The sequence below is a fragment of the Vicugna pacos genome, chromosome X (genome assembly GCF_048564905.1).
Source record: "Vicugna pacos chromosome X, VicPac4, whole genome shotgun sequence".
Classification (NCBI taxonomy): Eukaryota; Metazoa; Chordata; class Mammalia; order Artiodactyla; family Camelidae; genus Vicugna; species Vicugna pacos.
In genome coordinates this window covers 7,744,231-7,760,400 of record NC_133023.1, presented here as the reverse complement: position 1 = coordinate 7,760,400, position 16,170 = coordinate 7,744,231, and the positions used below count along the sequence as shown (strand labels likewise).

The 16,170-nt window shown below is 37.5% G+C and overlaps 2 protein-coding genes across 5 annotated transcripts in view; one reads left to right on the top strand and one right to left on the bottom strand.

Moving 5' to 3' along the window:
* The window catches only part of ARHGAP6 (Rho GTPase activating protein 6), a 446,380-nt gene that overhangs the window by 314,288 nt on the left and 115,922 nt on the right, over window positions 1–16,170 (top strand). The window lies entirely within an intron of this gene.
* On the bottom strand, window positions 5,465–9,815 carry AMELX (amelogenin X-linked). Its single transcript, XM_031671151.2, has 4 exons — window positions 9,762–9,815; window positions 7,592–7,639; window positions 6,173–6,217; window positions 5,465–5,902 (listed from the first exon to the last, which is right to left on the bottom strand). The coding sequence occupies exons 1-4, from the start codon at window positions 9,813–9,815 to the stop codon at window positions 5,465–5,467; spliced, it is 585 nt and encodes a 194-aa protein (XP_031527011.1).

The window sequence follows — 16,170 nt, the reverse complement described above, 5'->3', positions numbered from 1 at the left end:
TTTCTAATTCTTCTTCATTAACTTTATAATGGTCATATCTTCTTTGTTGTTTGTATTGTTTGCTTTTGTTCATGCTAAAGCCAGTTACTCCTTTCCCTTTACCCTTTGGTTGAAGCATTTCTCTGAAAAATCAAGTACATGTGAATTGATTTCTACTTGAAATTTACCTGAAGGGGACCCACCAAGATCATGTCAAAAGAAATTGAAGGAAGGGGGTATGTCTGGATTGAAGTAGAAGAAAGGAAAAATAAACCTTTATAAAATTAAATTTGTTCTTGATTACAGAAGTCATTTATGTTTATTGTGGAAGAATTGGATCTTTATATACACAAGTGTATGTTCCTCCTAGTTTTTTTTCAGTGCATGTTTATGTGTGTGTGTTTAAGTTATTTACATATTACGGTTGTGTGTAATATTCACATATGATATGCAGTCCTGGTCTTAAATTTTACTTTACCACATTTCTCCACTAATACATTTTCTTCTAAAGCATATTTTTATCACAGAATTCCTTTAGGTACATATAGGAAAATTTAAGTGAGGTCCAATTTCTTACTGGTATACATAATGCTGTAATCAACATCTTTGCACGTATCTTTCCGTGCATTTTGATGACTCTCTTGGGGTAATTCCTAGGCATGTATTGGCACCTTGGAAAAAATTATGCATATTGAAGCCATTTCCAACTAAGAGTGAATGAGGGCAGAGCAGATTTCATATGTGTTAGTGACATAGGAGTGGTTATGGTGAGATGAAATTTTCCTTGAGGTGGTCTACTCAACTTCATCTGTCTCTTTTAGCTTCATTTGGAAGAAACAGCACAGCTTTGTAAATGATATGATTTTGCTTTTTACTGATTTAAGAATTCTTCATATATAAGTTTCTGTTTATTAGTGCATTTATAATCAGTATTGCTGTTTATTTCAGCCTGTACTTTGAGTCTTGGTCATTAGTATCCATTGATTTTCTTCCACATTTGATTCAAAAACATACAACATTGGGCAGTGATTAAGCCTGAGTTAGAAATACCCTGTTTTATTCAATTTGCATCAGCTATGTTACAATGTGTAGTGATAATCAGATACATCTACATGTCAGAATTTTGCCGGTTGCAGCCATCTGCCACAACTAGGGAATCAGGAAATAAAATAGTCTCAAAGTGATTATGGAACTTCCAGAATACCAGTCCAAAGGCCAATGTACTTCATTTTGTAAGGAAGAATATATATACAAAATAAGCTACATATTAGAAGATGTAAATATACACTTACAAAAAGAAGTGATAACCAGAAGCAGAAAGGAATAGTTAGAATGACAGAGCAGTACAGGGCAATTTAGAACAGGCGTAAGGGCATTATTACTTCTGAATTTCCAAGGTAACACACCTCACTGATGGGTGTTTGTAAGTCTCATTCTGGACCATCAAAACGATGCTATGTTGTGGTTAATATGAATTGTTTAATGAGGTAGAACAGTATCCATTGTAGAAGACTACCATGAAAATGATTATATTAAAACACATGTTTGAGCATTTAATACACATTTCTATTTCTTATAAAGTTAACTTATGCAGTACATCCCATTCTATAGTGAATAATCATCAGAGACCAAAGCCTGACTTGTTTCCTGTAATTCAAAATGTGAATATACATACATATATTCAAATCACTTGAATTATTATAAAGGGAAAATTATTTTGCCAATGACTTTCCCAAATAGAGAATACTCTTATATCAGAAAAAATTGAAAGAACTCCAATATGACTCTAAAGTTTGTGTTCTTTTCAATATCACACATAGTCTCTAAGTAACACCATTCCTTACACCCTTAAAATGTTTCTCAGTAGGAGTACATGTAATGGCAATATTTTCATGAGCTGTAGAAGGCAAAGTGTGGGGGAGGCAAGTATTTTGGAGAATACACCAGGATATATATGTCTCTATATTTCTATCAAATTTTTTAGGAAAGTTATTGACAAAATGTCCTTAGTCCTGGGCACATAAGCTTTACATTGGTGGAAGAGAAAGTTGGCTGGCATGACATAAATGATAGGGATCCTAATATTGATATGTGACTCAATAATCAGTTATGACCCACAATTGAAAAACACTAGCATTGAAATCGAGTGTATCATTCATCTAAAGGTAGATGGTTCTAAGGTTTGTTAATTCAGGGGCACAATGATACTGCCAAGGACCTAGGGGCTTTCTGTCTTTCTGCTTGCCCCTCCTGGTCACAAGATGGCAGACAAAGCTCCAGACACACATCCACAAAGAAATGGATCCAAAGACATAACAGCACTTTTTCCTCAAATGTATACATGCCATTTTAATTTGGGGGCAATTCTTTTCCCCAGAACTCCTCCTCTCCTAGTAGACTTCCCTTTTGGCCTCATTCATTGTTCAAGTTCTACCACAACGAATCCCTCAACCAATCACTAGCTAGGGAAATAGATGCCACATTTGGTATAGACATGGTATGTTACGGTAATTGAGGCTGATGCCATAACCGGAGGGGTGGACATTCGTTCCCTGGGACAGAGGAGGGGGCTCCTCTCTCCTGAGTTTGTGGAAGGCCAGATGCTGGGATTAACTCCAGCTCTGCCAACAAGGAATGAGTGGTGAGGAAACTGTTGGATACCTAGCTAATGATGTCTGCCATATTCGCCAGAGCGTTTTGACTATACTTCTGCCATAGTGTTAATACTATTAGGCCTTCTCTTATCACTGTTTGTGAGCTTATTTTATTAATTTCGTAAATCCTAGATTCCATAAGGATGGGGATTTATTATTTTTATCAGGACATGGAATTGCCCTATAGGATGATTAATAAATATTTACAAAATTGATTAGAATTGGCTCATGCAAATTGATTAAAAGCTTTTGTACTTTTTTAATTGAATCTAAGTTCTTCAAAAATCAAGTTATTTGTTTGAGTATCAACACCCTCCCAGTAAAGTTGTGTTTATTCATTCCACAAAATGATTAAGGGGCCTTAATCATAAAGGTACTAGAATAAAATTACTGTGGGCACTGCGTAATATAAACCCTTAAAAGACTATCGACAATTCTTTTCGGGTATAGGAGGAAAAAGGAATTCAAATATAAATATATGTGGGAAAGAAAACTTGTACTGAGTCCATTTATGCATCTGTTAACATTTTGAAGACTATACAGTAGAATTTATCATCTTAAAGATTATGAAGTGAAAGAAATGACTTGTATATAAAATAACTGTGATTCTCTATTTGAAGCTACATTTAATAAAAGTTTTCTTAGAAAAACTAATTACCCCAACAATTTAAAATTCAGTACATTGTGATACATATCACATAATTTCATTACAAAATCACGTTCAGTAGAATGAGATCAAAAGACCAGATTTTGGTTACTAATGTGGTATGAAGAATAAAGCCAGTGTTTCAAGTCTTAATTTGTTTTGTAATATAAACATTTCTCAAAAGCTTATCTTTTTCGATGTAAATAAGTCTTCACATAAACTCCCCTTCATGTGGTTGAGGTTCAGTGACTGGACATGTTTCTAATTTTTCACGTTATCAATTATTATAACTGCTGGATAAACTTCTATTTTTTACAAGATTTGAGACGGTATAATTTAAAATTTCTCTAAAAAGAAATATAGTCCTCATTTGCCTGCAGAATGATCAATATGTAGGTGTAATTGAGCAGTTCATCCCTTATTCAAGAATAGCCATTTATAATATGTTCTTTCAAGTGACATGAAATTTTAAGTGTAATTCAACACAAAGACATGAATGATTTTTTAAACATTTTATTGTTTGCTAATGGTACTTATTTTTAGTTACAGAATTTACTATGTAAAATGATGGTAGGTACAAATTGTTATGTTCCTGTGTCATTCTAAAAGCAACTGAAGTATGTACTTCAGTTCTCTTCTCATTTTCTGATCTTTTAATCCTGAAAAAAATAGCAAAAGGAGCAAGTAAAACAAGTTACAGATATTCCTAGTGAGTACCACTTACAGTAACACACATTGCTTCAGTTTTACCAAAACAATATTACAGCCACTGAAGCTGAACTCTATAATTTTCAAAGTTTCTTTATTATCTCATAGTCATCAGATATGACGTGTCCCTGTCTTCAGAGCATTTAAAGCTACTATTTAATAATAAAATAACAGTTGCTACCTTTTGTTGAGGACTTTCTGCATGCCTGGTTCTGAACTCAAAACTTTATTTTATTTTTCATAAAACAACTCAAGAACCTATCACTATTTATACTCTAATTTACATGGGACTTTTGAGGAGTTCAAACTACCTACCCGAAGTCACCTTTCCATAAATAGCTCTGGCAAGGTTTATAAAGTTCATGGCCTTAATTATTAATAAAGATATAAATGAATGCATTTTCTATACAAAGAGGGAACATGTGCCTTAGATTAGAATAATCAACTTTAGGCACCAGATTATTTGGGATACAGTCAATTTTCATATATGCTCCCTAGTCTCTACAAATATGCTCATAATTGTGAAGCCATATATATTATAATTTTTGTTGGAAGACTGTGGTATTTGTCCTTAGACAGAGACTTGAAAATTATCTAATTTAGTCACTTTCTCTCATTCTAAAGAAGGGAAAACACCCATAAATTTGAAATAACTTGTGCAATACCATCTCCTCTTTGGGGGCAAAGCCAGAACTGGAACTCAGGTATCCTGGCTCCCTGTCCAGGCAATTTATACCTCACCCCTCACTTTCTCAGGAGAAAATCCATAGCATTTATAACTTGGAATCACATTTGAATGCATACATACAGTAGAATTATATAATCTCATACACACAGAAGTAAAGGTTTATAGATATGGATAAGGGTCATTTATTTTATTGACTACTTCCTATTCATTTAGAAGAGCTTTCTGTAATGAAAGAATATTTTACACTTAACTGTGAAAACTTCTTGCTAAAATCTTAATCTCTAGAATCCCAGCACTGAAAAGAAATCTAACAATCTGTCTAGTTTAGTTTCCTCCAGGTTAGATTAGAAACCACTTTAGACAGGTATTTTTCCTGTAGGTTTTTAAAGAGGTTTCCCACCTACCCGTTCAAATATTTGCATCCCCTCTCTGTCAGAAATTACCCTTTTTTAATCTTGAGTGCAGTGTTAGCCTATTCTTGCTAGTCAAACCTTTGAAAGATAAGGAGAACTGATATTCCCTTATAGTGTATTTAAAATTAACAGGTTTCAATAATATATATTCTGGTAGGAAGTCAAGGTAATTATATAATTTAAACTCATCATGAAAGTTACGATCTTAATTACTAAGCCATGTGGATAAACTCCTTTATAATATAAACTTACAACACACGCTTGGACTAATAGTCATTGAATGTAGCTACTGAAACTCTAGCCCCAGGATTGTTTGAGAATTTAGAACTCTGGGGGCCAGTTTTGCTTTACCGTTTTCACATGTGTTGTAGTGACTTCAAGGTGTACTCACCACTTCCTCCCGCTTGCTCTTGTCTGTTGATGGCCAAGCTTCCAGAGGCAGGTCAGGAAGCATGGGAGGCAGAGGCTGCATGGGGAACATCGGAGGCAGAGGTGGCTGTGGCGGCAAGGGCTGGATGGGGTGCACGGGCTGGGGCTGCATGGGCTGGTGAGGCTGCGGCTGGACGGGCTGGGGCTGGTAGGGCTGCTGGGCGGGCACTGGGAAGTTTGGCTGGTGGTGTTGGGTTGGAGTCATGGAGTGCTGGCCAGGAACTGGCATCAGTGGTTGCTGGGGGACCACGGGCTGCTGAGCTGGCACCATGGGGATGTGGTGATGAGGCTGCAGGGCGTGATTCTGGGGAGTCTGCTGGGACACCACGGGAATGATTTGGTGGTGCAGCCATCCACCCATGGGTTCGTAACCATAGGAAGGGTACTGGTGAGAAACAAAGAGTCAGCTTTACCATCGGCTCCATTGACTTCCAGCTGGAGAAGTAGCTATGTTTTCTGTGTCATTATGACAATATTAATACTTATTCATTTCTTCCTGTGCAAGAATTTCTAACTGTGTATACAGATACGACGTTCTTCAAACTAGATTTCCCATTAGTGTCTATATGTGGCATAGATATGTTACCTCACTTAAAAGGGAATTGAAATGCATGCTTTATATTTTAAGGGAATAAAAAACAAAAAATCTACATACCGGATGTCTCATTATGTTCGGGTACCATTTCACAGGGGTAAGCACCTTAAGAGAAAGAGACATTAGAATACATTTGTTTTAATTCATTTACATGAAACATAGACTCACTAATGCAGTCCTGTCAATACTGATAGCCTGAAAATATGAGTTCTATGGAAGAAAGAATAAGGTCAACATTTGGCAGGTGCTTCCTATGTGCCAGGCACTACCTTACATCCAGCATACACATTTTTCATGTTCTCTCACATACTCTGAGGCAAGTATCATCACCCTCACTTTTACAGACAAGGTCATGGAGAATTAAAGAGGTACACGAGCTTGACTGAGTAGTAAGCCTGTTTAATTCTGCAGCTCCTGCTCTTCTTTGCAAGAAAAAACAAAACAGAAAATTAATGTGATGTAACATTCATTACATCCTTTTTTGATCTGATGTCACAATGAAAAAATTAAAGGAGGCAGAAACTGTCCTTCATCCTAGAAACACAGGTTTTTTAGTCAAATATGTCAACCGTTTAAGGTTTAACAGAAAATCTTGCCTCAAATTCTTCTTAACACTTTTCTTCACCTTGTATGAGTAAACATACATGCGGATTGTCATCTGAACCTTTGAAAGAATTAAGAGTTTCCTTCCTTTCTAAATAGCATATATTTGGTGAACCTCAGGTTGGGGAACTCCTTCATGAAGTAAGCAGTACAGGATTTGCTATCAGTACAACAAACAATTACTAACCTGGCTCAAGTTATGCTTAGTAAAGCACATTTTATATTGCTTAACTCTTTTGCCCCTCAAACAATATTTTGAAGTGTGAATATTATAATTATTTCCCTTCTCCAGATGAGGAAACCAAAGTTCCAGAGAGAAAAAATGATTTGCCCAAGGTCACATGGTTGGTATGGGGTTGAGGAGAGCCTCAGACCCGCTTTCCAGAAATCTCATGCTTTCCATTGCCCTGCAGTATGTCTCATAGACCTCTTGGTCTCTAATCTTTCAGTAAAGCAAAATGAGGGAGTCACACAGAGTGTGAACATCTTAGAATCAAGAGTTTTCTATCTGGAAAGGATCTTAAATAACATCTTACCTGATTCCCCATATTTTACAGGCTGGGATAGAACAAAGCTGTTCAGCCAGAGTTCACTTTCTGCCCTACCATGCAGTCCCCCTGAGTGGTAGTTCATGATGGATAAATTTTATAGCCATATAAGGAGGAGAGACTGAGTCAGAGAGGCCAAGTGGGAGTGTTCTGGGGCAATGCAGGCTTGAGGTGACCCTTCAGGGCTTAAACCAGGAAGCTAGTAGTGAGAACTGAAAAAAATGGGACTGAGAAACATCTTGAATGAAGAATCAACACACTATTCTTTACAGAGCCCAGGGCATTGTTAACTCAAACAATGGTCAAAATTAGTAAAGAGAAAAATTACCTCATAGCTGAAGTTGATATAACCAGGGTGCCCAGGATGAGGTGGTAGCTTTTATAGGGAGGGGGAAAGGAGAAGAAAAATAATGAGGGAGAGGAAGACAAGAGGGAGAGGGAGAGGCAGAGGGAGAGGAAAAGGGAGGGAGAGAGAGAGAGGAAGAGATTAAGTCAATATGCAATTGTTCACATTAAGAGAGACTGAAGCCACTTTTTAAAAATCTATATAGTGCAGAATATATCTGAGGTCTACTTTTTGTTTGAACATGTACGCTGCATAGGAAAGGAGCCCTCTTATCTTGAGGAGGTCCATAACAGCTAAATGATTTCCCCCTGGGCTTGTAGTCTTAGAGTGAGAGACCTGGAAGCAGAAACCAGCGCACATTTAACCTCCAGTGATCTTCAGATACCCCTCCATCCCTGCTGTCAATTAATTCTACTCTATCCCATCCATCATCTTACTCCTTGGTGAAACTCACTCCATGTTGGGAAGAGAGAGATGTTTCTCTTACATGATTACAAAATACCAACAAGAAGAGAATTGTCTCACAAACCTTTCCTTATAGATCAGGAGGTGGATACGTGCTTAAGTATGAAAGGAGATTACTCATAATTGGCATGCAAAGTAAACAGTACCTCAACAACAAAAAGGACAGCTATGTGTGAATTATCAATGAATGTGGAAACAAGATGGGTGCATTAAAGTGGAAACATTGTAAATCCCATGGAAAATGAAAGAGTTGATTTATGAAATTTAGGACAGTTCTTTTATTCTGTCATCTTTTTATTATTCTGTCAATGTTTCTATAGCAGAAAAATCGTAAAGCTCAAAATGAAAAACAACCTGAATAATTATCTAAACCAGGACTGTCTGTCTTGGCGAAAGTGGAGGCAAGTGATTGATGCCTACATGTGGAATTCCGATTGGTCCTGGAGAGGAGGAGAGGGAGAGGACAGAGAATCAGGCAGATCACCTCCCTCAGGCAGCGAGCTGATTAAGACTCTGTTCTTCTTCTTTTTTTTTTTTAATTCTTATTTTGTACTTTTGTACTGTTGTCAATTTACAATGTTAGTTTCAAGTGTACAGCAAAGCTATTCAGTTATACACATATATACACATGTATATTTTTTTCAGAAGGGCTCTATTCTTTTAAAATGCCCTATTTCATAAGAGAGTTTATTCCTCTCATTTGACTGTGAATTATTTTAGTTTTAGCTAACTGCCTTTCTTCTATCTTCTTGGTATAAGCCCTCAGAGAATGGGGTGTTGAATTGAGGAGTGGACAGGGGCTGAATTTGTAATGCACGGGCCCTCAGGGGACTAGGAATTGCTACAGTGCAGGATTTCAGGAAGGCAGAGCACAGAATCTTGGTCTTATGGGGGACAGAGGAAGAGAGGAGGCAGATATTCAAGCTTTGCTGGCTTCTGGTTGTATCAACTGCTCTTTATGCCGCCGAAAAGCAGATGGATCCTGCCTTACCTGCGTGTGATCTAATCTCTTATGTACTCATGTTTAGAGAGAATTGGTCAGACTTCCTGGTCCTTGATGCATTTGAATGGAAAATATATCCATATGTGTTGGGCATACATAGGATTCTGGACAGCCACACAGAAGTCATGTACTTAGCAGGTGCACCCAAAAGGATGAGGCCTCTCAGAACAGGGAGATGGTTCAAGAAAGGAATTCCTAACACAAAATTTTACCCTCTGAAGGATAACAGCAGTGGAGTTTGGAGAGCAAGAAGATATTTGGACACTTGTGAGAAATTGAGTTTTAGAAAAAAATTGAGTTTTTTAATAATATTTGCTTAAGGCTGATTAAGTAGTTTCTCTGGAGACCTTTCAAGGGTCCCTTCCAAAAGTTTCCTTCATCTAGAGATGGGTGATGATATTTACAAGTTAATTGTTTCAATAGAATTTCCTGAGATGTTTGTTAAAATGCAGAGTCCTGGGTCCCACCCCAGCTGTACTGAATCAGAATCTTTGGCAGAGGCTTCAGGGAATCCATTTTTTTCAGTATAATAAGTTTTTCAAAGTGTTTCTTAAACACAGAGACATATGAGGAAATCTGATCTTGTGCTATTTTAAACCCTAAAGCTTACCAACTGTGGGGCAAATTTTTATTTCCAAGCTTGTGAAATTGCACATTGACTTATGAAGGGAGCGTTTTACTCACAGGCATAGAGAAGGCTGCTCCCAAGAGGCAGGCAAACAAAATCCAGGTCCCCATTTCTTGATGGCCCTGAAATATAAGTCAACACCCGCTTTTCTTATCTCTTCTCAAATATGGACATAATGAATACTTCATAAAACCCACATAATCCATGTTAGTCTGTTGCTAGTGAAAAGGATAGGACCATTCCCCATTTCTTGTGAGATTCATTCCTATGTGATTTCCAGTTCTCAGCTCATTTTATTGTTTCTGGAATGACAGTGGTGATAAAGATGCTTTTCATTTAGATTAAGAGCTGAACAAGCTATGGGGACATAGATAATCTATCACTGCATGACTGGACATGCCATTTTCCTACACCTCTGTAGCCTGCAGAGTCACAGAAGCCAGATGTAGCTTATAATTAATGATTAAAAGAGGCTTTAAAAGTGGAGAAGATCATCAAAGTGCGCAGTACGGGATACTTTTAGAACCAGGAGGCACAGACTTTTTTTGTTACTGTCCCCCTCAGCATTGCTAACTGTTGAAAACAAAGAGCAATCATCTGAGACAATAGAGTAAGGAGGGAGTAGCACTTAGTTTCAAGTGTTCTAACCCTCAGGCAAGACCCTCAGGTAACATCCCTGAGCTCCAGACGCCGGAGCAAACGGTGTGGTTTACCACAGTGAGAGAGGACGGTGCTAATATTCTGTGATTATTTCACAAATTTTGACTGACTTTTACTTTAAAGAGTCCATATTTAGTTAATGACATCTTCCTTTTGTTTGATGCCGCACTGTGATTATTCCACAAATAAGACCCGTGGAACATGAAGCAAAACGAGCCATCCTAAAATATTGCACATTGCTCTGCGGTGCCAATTATTGACTGACTTTGAAAGCTGTCAGAAGAAATACCTTAAATTTTACACAGGAAGTGAGTAACCTGTAATAATGCTAGCTACGAAAAGTACACTGACATTTTCTACCGCTTAAATCTGTTTTTTAAAGTTTGAGTTACTGAGAAAAGCCATTTAGTTGATGGTTCCACTTGATACCATTAAATGAAATGTTTTTCAAAGTAGTGGATCACAGCCTGTGAAAAATTATTTTTAGCTTAATTGATACGTAATTAAAATAAATATTTTACTGTGATATTTGGCCCTGAAAAGTGCTTTGGGATGCTGGATCTAAAATTTAAAGAACCATAGACAAACATTTTGCTGCATTGAAAAGTAATACAATTCATTTAAGTAATCAGAGTCTAATTTAATTATGGTCCAACTGAGGAAGTAACTGAATATTGACAGCATAAAGTATTGGAGATGCAGAACACATTTGTATCTTCTGAACATGAAATGCAGAAAAAGAAATAAGTACACTAGAAAAGATCCCAAATCATGAATAAAATCCACATACCTTTGAATACACGTATTCAGAGTAAGTTTGTATCTGAAACTCCGAGTTGCTTGATCCTTTAGATTTCTTCCAACTAAGAGCTCATTTTATACCATTCATGGCATCTAGAACAACCAATCAGGCTTCTGAAGGAAAAATGTGTTGAGTAGAGCAAAAAATCTCTGTATCATGAAGTTTAGAAGCTATGATCAAATATAAGGCTGCATGTTGTGATCAGGGCATAGAGAGTCTTTCATTATAGGTAATAATAGGTTTAACAGGCAAAAAAACTTCATCGGACTGTTTTTAAGTCAGCAGGTAAATTGACTGCACATGCTGATATATTCAAATTTATTTTAAAGAAGTAGCTATATCATTATTCCTTGGTTCTAACAAACGTAACATTGTTCTTTACCAAAAAAAAAAAAGATAATAAAGTTAGATGGTTGAGTTTCACTATTTAACAAAGGATCAAAAGCATAAAATATTTTCCTCTATGGCAGTATCTCTGGAACAACTGTGGCGGAATGACCCCAGGATACATCTTCATTCACCTGTGCATTCATTTCAAATATATATGTTGAATACTTATGAACCTAAGACCATTTATGTTACTTAGTGGACAAATACATGCAGGATTTTATTGCTGTTTCTAAAAGCTTTTCTTCAAAATGATGAGTGAATAAATACCCCTATAAATTACAGGTTTCCATTCTTGCATAGTGGGAAGAAGGAGGGTCCAAGAAAGGGTTATAAAAATACTACATTCAGGCACCTTCTGGCCTAGAAACAGCTGTTCTAAGACCCTCCTGACTCCTGTAAGATCAAGAAGGGCTGCAAAACATGCAGTTCATGTGGAAAAACCTCAGGCTGGCATTTTGGCACAAATCAAGAACCAGATGGCCCCTGCCTGCCAGTGTTTGGGGATGAGAAAGCAAGCATTAATCCCACACAGCCAGAATCTGACCCGCTGCCATTACACCTCCTCACTTTGTCCCAATCAAATACTTCTAGTAACAAGAGGTCGTGGTAGGCAAGAGCCAAGGCACCCTCGAGCTCCAAGAGGAAGCATATCTTACATGTGTTCACCTCCTGCAATGCCTGGCCACAGACCAAAAAAATAGGCACTATACATGTATCAAAATTTTGTGTGGTGCCTTATAATTTTTTAAAAAGTTCTTTTGCCCATTTTTTATAAGTTATTCTTTTTCTTGACTTACAACCCATCACATTTTGCTATTCTCACAGTGCTTATGCTAGCAAGTTCTCCCCTTCTAATTTGCTGTTTCTGATTTGTAGCGCGACGGAAAATCATATGCCCAAGCTTGTTAGAAGTACGTGTGGACTGCCCAACGGCAAGTGAAGGGAAGCTCTAAGCACAGGCGGCCTGGGAGGCACACTTGTGAGAAAAGCTCAGACATTTCAGTCTGTGGCCTTGGTTTTTGAATGCTGGGAGGATGTTTTATTTTGTTTTGGGGTTTTCCCCCTTTGCTCAACTTCCTAGTTTTCAGCAGTGGTCGAGGTATGGGAGTGATCTTTGGACAAGTGAGAAGTTATGAGTTCCAGAAACCTTTCTTATCACCTATAGGAGCTCAATTCTGGAATCTTCTTTTAAAGCTGGTCTAAGACTGTCCAGTGTTCTGGAATAATTTCAAGAGTGGGTTGTCTAAAGTAGCTGGAACCAAAGTCAGCTTTTAAATATTTCTTCTGTAGACATTTACTAATAAGAGAATATCATTCTCCAGGATGGTTTTTGTTTGTTTGTTTGTTTTGCCTGTTTGTTTTGCTGGAGTGGAAGTGTACCCTCTTCAGAACACAGGGCCACGTCAGAACCACTAATTGATTCCAATAAATGCACTGACTTCCCTTTGCGACCTTTGAAAGTCAGGTATTGTGTCTTATACTTCCTTGGGAGCTCTTTTGTACCTAGAAAAATCTCTTTTACAGAGTAAGTGCTAGATAAATGTGTCAGTTTACTGAAGAAAATGTAGAGAAGTTATCCATGACATAATGAAAATATTTAAAATGTCCTTGATCAATGTGGAGTCTCCAAAGACAAAGAAATCCTGTGGTGATTTTGATGCGCCTTTTAAACAGCTAAGATGGATAACTCAGCATTGCTGTCAACTGCTTCTATGAACTTTCATGCAAATAGGCTCTGATAAGGACCTAAAAAGGGAGATACTATGAAAGGTTTAGAATCAATTATTGTAAGATCCTTATTACATTTGGCTCTGATCAGTTAGTTCAAAACTGTAATATATTCCAAGCAAATATACTATAATAGATACAATTGCTTTTTTCTTATTTGGGCCTGAGTTTATTTGCTTAATATAATAAAGCTTTATTATTATCATTAGATTCTTAGGCTTTTGGAATCACTTCAGCCCAAAGTGTAATTTGAAAAGAATAATAACAAAAACCTCACTTTCACATACTTTATTGATTGCAAACCATCAGTACCTATTCCAGAATACTCTGAAATTAACTATGGTTTCTGGCTGGTTGTTTGAAGTTATGGGAAAAGAAAAGAGCCTTTACTGTTTACTGTTAGCCTTTACTGGCTAACAACATTTAATAAATGAGTAGACTGGGGATAAAAAGCATAAGAAAAGCAGTAACCGGGGTAAGGAGCCAGAAAGAAGAAAGGCACGTGAAGAGGTGGGAAATGCATCATCATTCAAGGTGGTGATCAAAGGGGGTAACAGGCTCAGCAAGCCACAGGAGTCCTGAAAAGAAACCAGAAAACTTAGCAATGAAGCAGTAGGAAATAAAATAGTGATGCAGTGAAGGGAGATGGTCCTAGGTCTGAAGCTCTGAATATATCCCTCAAAGGCCAAAACTGCAGTATAACTTCAGCAGCTATTACCAGGCACTTCACATATGCCTAGCACAGTCACTGGCACTGGAGTACAAAGATGAGTAAGACAGCGGCCCAGTTGTCAAGCTGCTCACAGCTCCTAAAAGAATTCTCCACTCTGAGTTGGGGTGGAAAGTGCTGGGAGTGGGTATTGGAAGAAATCATCCCTCTCACCTTCAGGAAGCCAACACCCTCTGTGCCCAAGTCTGTATTTGCGCATGAGAAAGGGGTGAGGAGGGAGGAGAGGAAGAGTGGTGCCAGCAAAAGACATGGAGGCTGTGGGAAAGGCCACCGTCTAGAATAGTCCAGTAGTTCTTCAGCTGGATTGGGAAGGGGCCTCTTAATTGTATATTGGACCACATCAGTCTTTCAGTCTGATGTCCTATACTTTCTGCTTCTGCAGTGATTGTACTTAAAGGGATATGCACACACTGAGTCATCAGGGAGAGATTAGATTATAGGCAGTGCCTGCTGTTTCCAAGGACAATATAAAGCAGATGGAGGTGTTTATGAACTAAAATCTAAAACAAAATGTCTGCCAATAGGGGGCAGGTTCAGATCAACTATGGTACATATAAAGGGTATCAATCTGTATCTGTTGATATAGAAAGATGTTTGTGATACATAGATACGTGGAAAAAACAGATTTGTATAGTCCTCTTTCTCTAAAGTGATTCTCCTCCTCTCCTTCCTCCCACTTCTCTTTTTTCTTTCCTTCCCTCCCTCCCTCTTTCTCCATTTGGCAGATACTTGCCAAAATGTTAACAGTAGTTATTGCAGGAACTCATTCCTGAAAGTCTCTGGGAAGCCAAGATTTTATTTCTTTTAAATAATTTGTGAATGGAACAAATGCAGGAGAGATACAAGAAGTTTAGGGTATAATATTTCTCATTCATGTTCAGCAAGGATGATAAGTGAGGTTTATCTAATGTTCATTCTCAGGGCAAAAAAAAAAGCTGAACATAAAAATAAAAGACTAAAAAAATTTTCTAAAAGTGGTAGGGTCCCTTTTAGATCACTAGTAGAAACTCGGAGTAAGGTAAGCATCCACAGAGAGAGTTTATACAGCTTGTAATTTGAAAGGTCTGTAAGCATTTGCTAAATATCTGGTGGAGCAATTTTCAATAAGGGAAATGATATGCAGATGGATAGATAGTATGTTGTTTGGGTTCTAATTAACTGGTAGCTGTCGGGAGTGAAAATGTTACGTCTGTATTAACAGAGGTAACACAGTAATGTAAAAACAAGCGTTTGTATCTCTGCTTATTAGGCAAAATATACCAAAGTAAGTTGCACTTTCCTGACGAGGTTCAATGTACACAAACACAGATTGGTAGTTTCCCAACAGAAACAATCAATAGGCTGGGAGGGAACTTGGCTTTGGCAGAGGACAGCATAGGTCAGAATTGTGGTTGGGCCATTGACCCACGGTGCCTGACCTTAGCCAATGTTCTTGACTCTTTTTTACACTTTCCTGACTCCCTGAACAATGAGGGAACCATCAGTAAGGGAAGCTAGTGATGTCTTCAGTATACATTTGACTCTTACTAAATGTGATTTCCAATATTGAGTGACAATTTTACTAACTGCTCGAGGATGAAAGAGAGCAAATTTAAAGAAACAAAGGAAATAGTTCGCTACCCAAAGGGTTGGAAATTATCAGTCTCACATATTTGATATGCAGAATTTCTTTTATTATTCTTGGACAGAAAATTCTTACATTGCTACAGTTTAGTAGCATGCCTTTCATCCTCATCTCTTAAGGAATTACCCATAGGGACAGAAGTGTAAAAGGCTAGAATACTGTTTTCATATGATCTGCTAATTCTATAGGGAACAAGAAATATGTGGTAATACCTAAGTATGGGCAATGTCACCAGTTCTGGCTGTGTTGTATATCCCTAAGCAGCTTTTCAGCTAGTATCCTCTTCATCAAAGCCCTAAATTATAGAAAATCCAGTGATAGTAGTTGAGAATTACTTCCAAATCTCTATTTAAAAAGTCACATCATGAATGGTATGTCTTTTTGGAATATTAACTAGATCTGAAGTGGGTATAATTGCAAGGAAATAAATAAGTCGGGAGGAATACTAGAATTTAAGTCACTCTCTACTCACATACATTTTATTTTAAGACATTTTTACTTGAAATAAAGTTAAACAGATGCCACATATCT

Excerpts from the sequence above, each read along its gene's own strand:
- AMELX (XM_031671151.2), bottom strand. The coding sequence starts at position 9,815 with ATGGGGACCTGGATTTTGTTTGCCTGCCTCTTGGGAGCAGCCTTCTCT. Across the intron at positions 7,640-9,761 it reads GAGCAGCCTTCTCTATGCCT|CTACCACCTCATCCTGGGCA; the intron begins GTGAGTAAAACG and ends TCCCTATAAAAG. Across the intron at positions 6,218-7,591 it reads ATATCAACTTCAGCTATGAG|GTGCTTACCCCTGTGAAATG; the intron begins GTAATTTTTCTC and ends CTTTCTCTTAAG.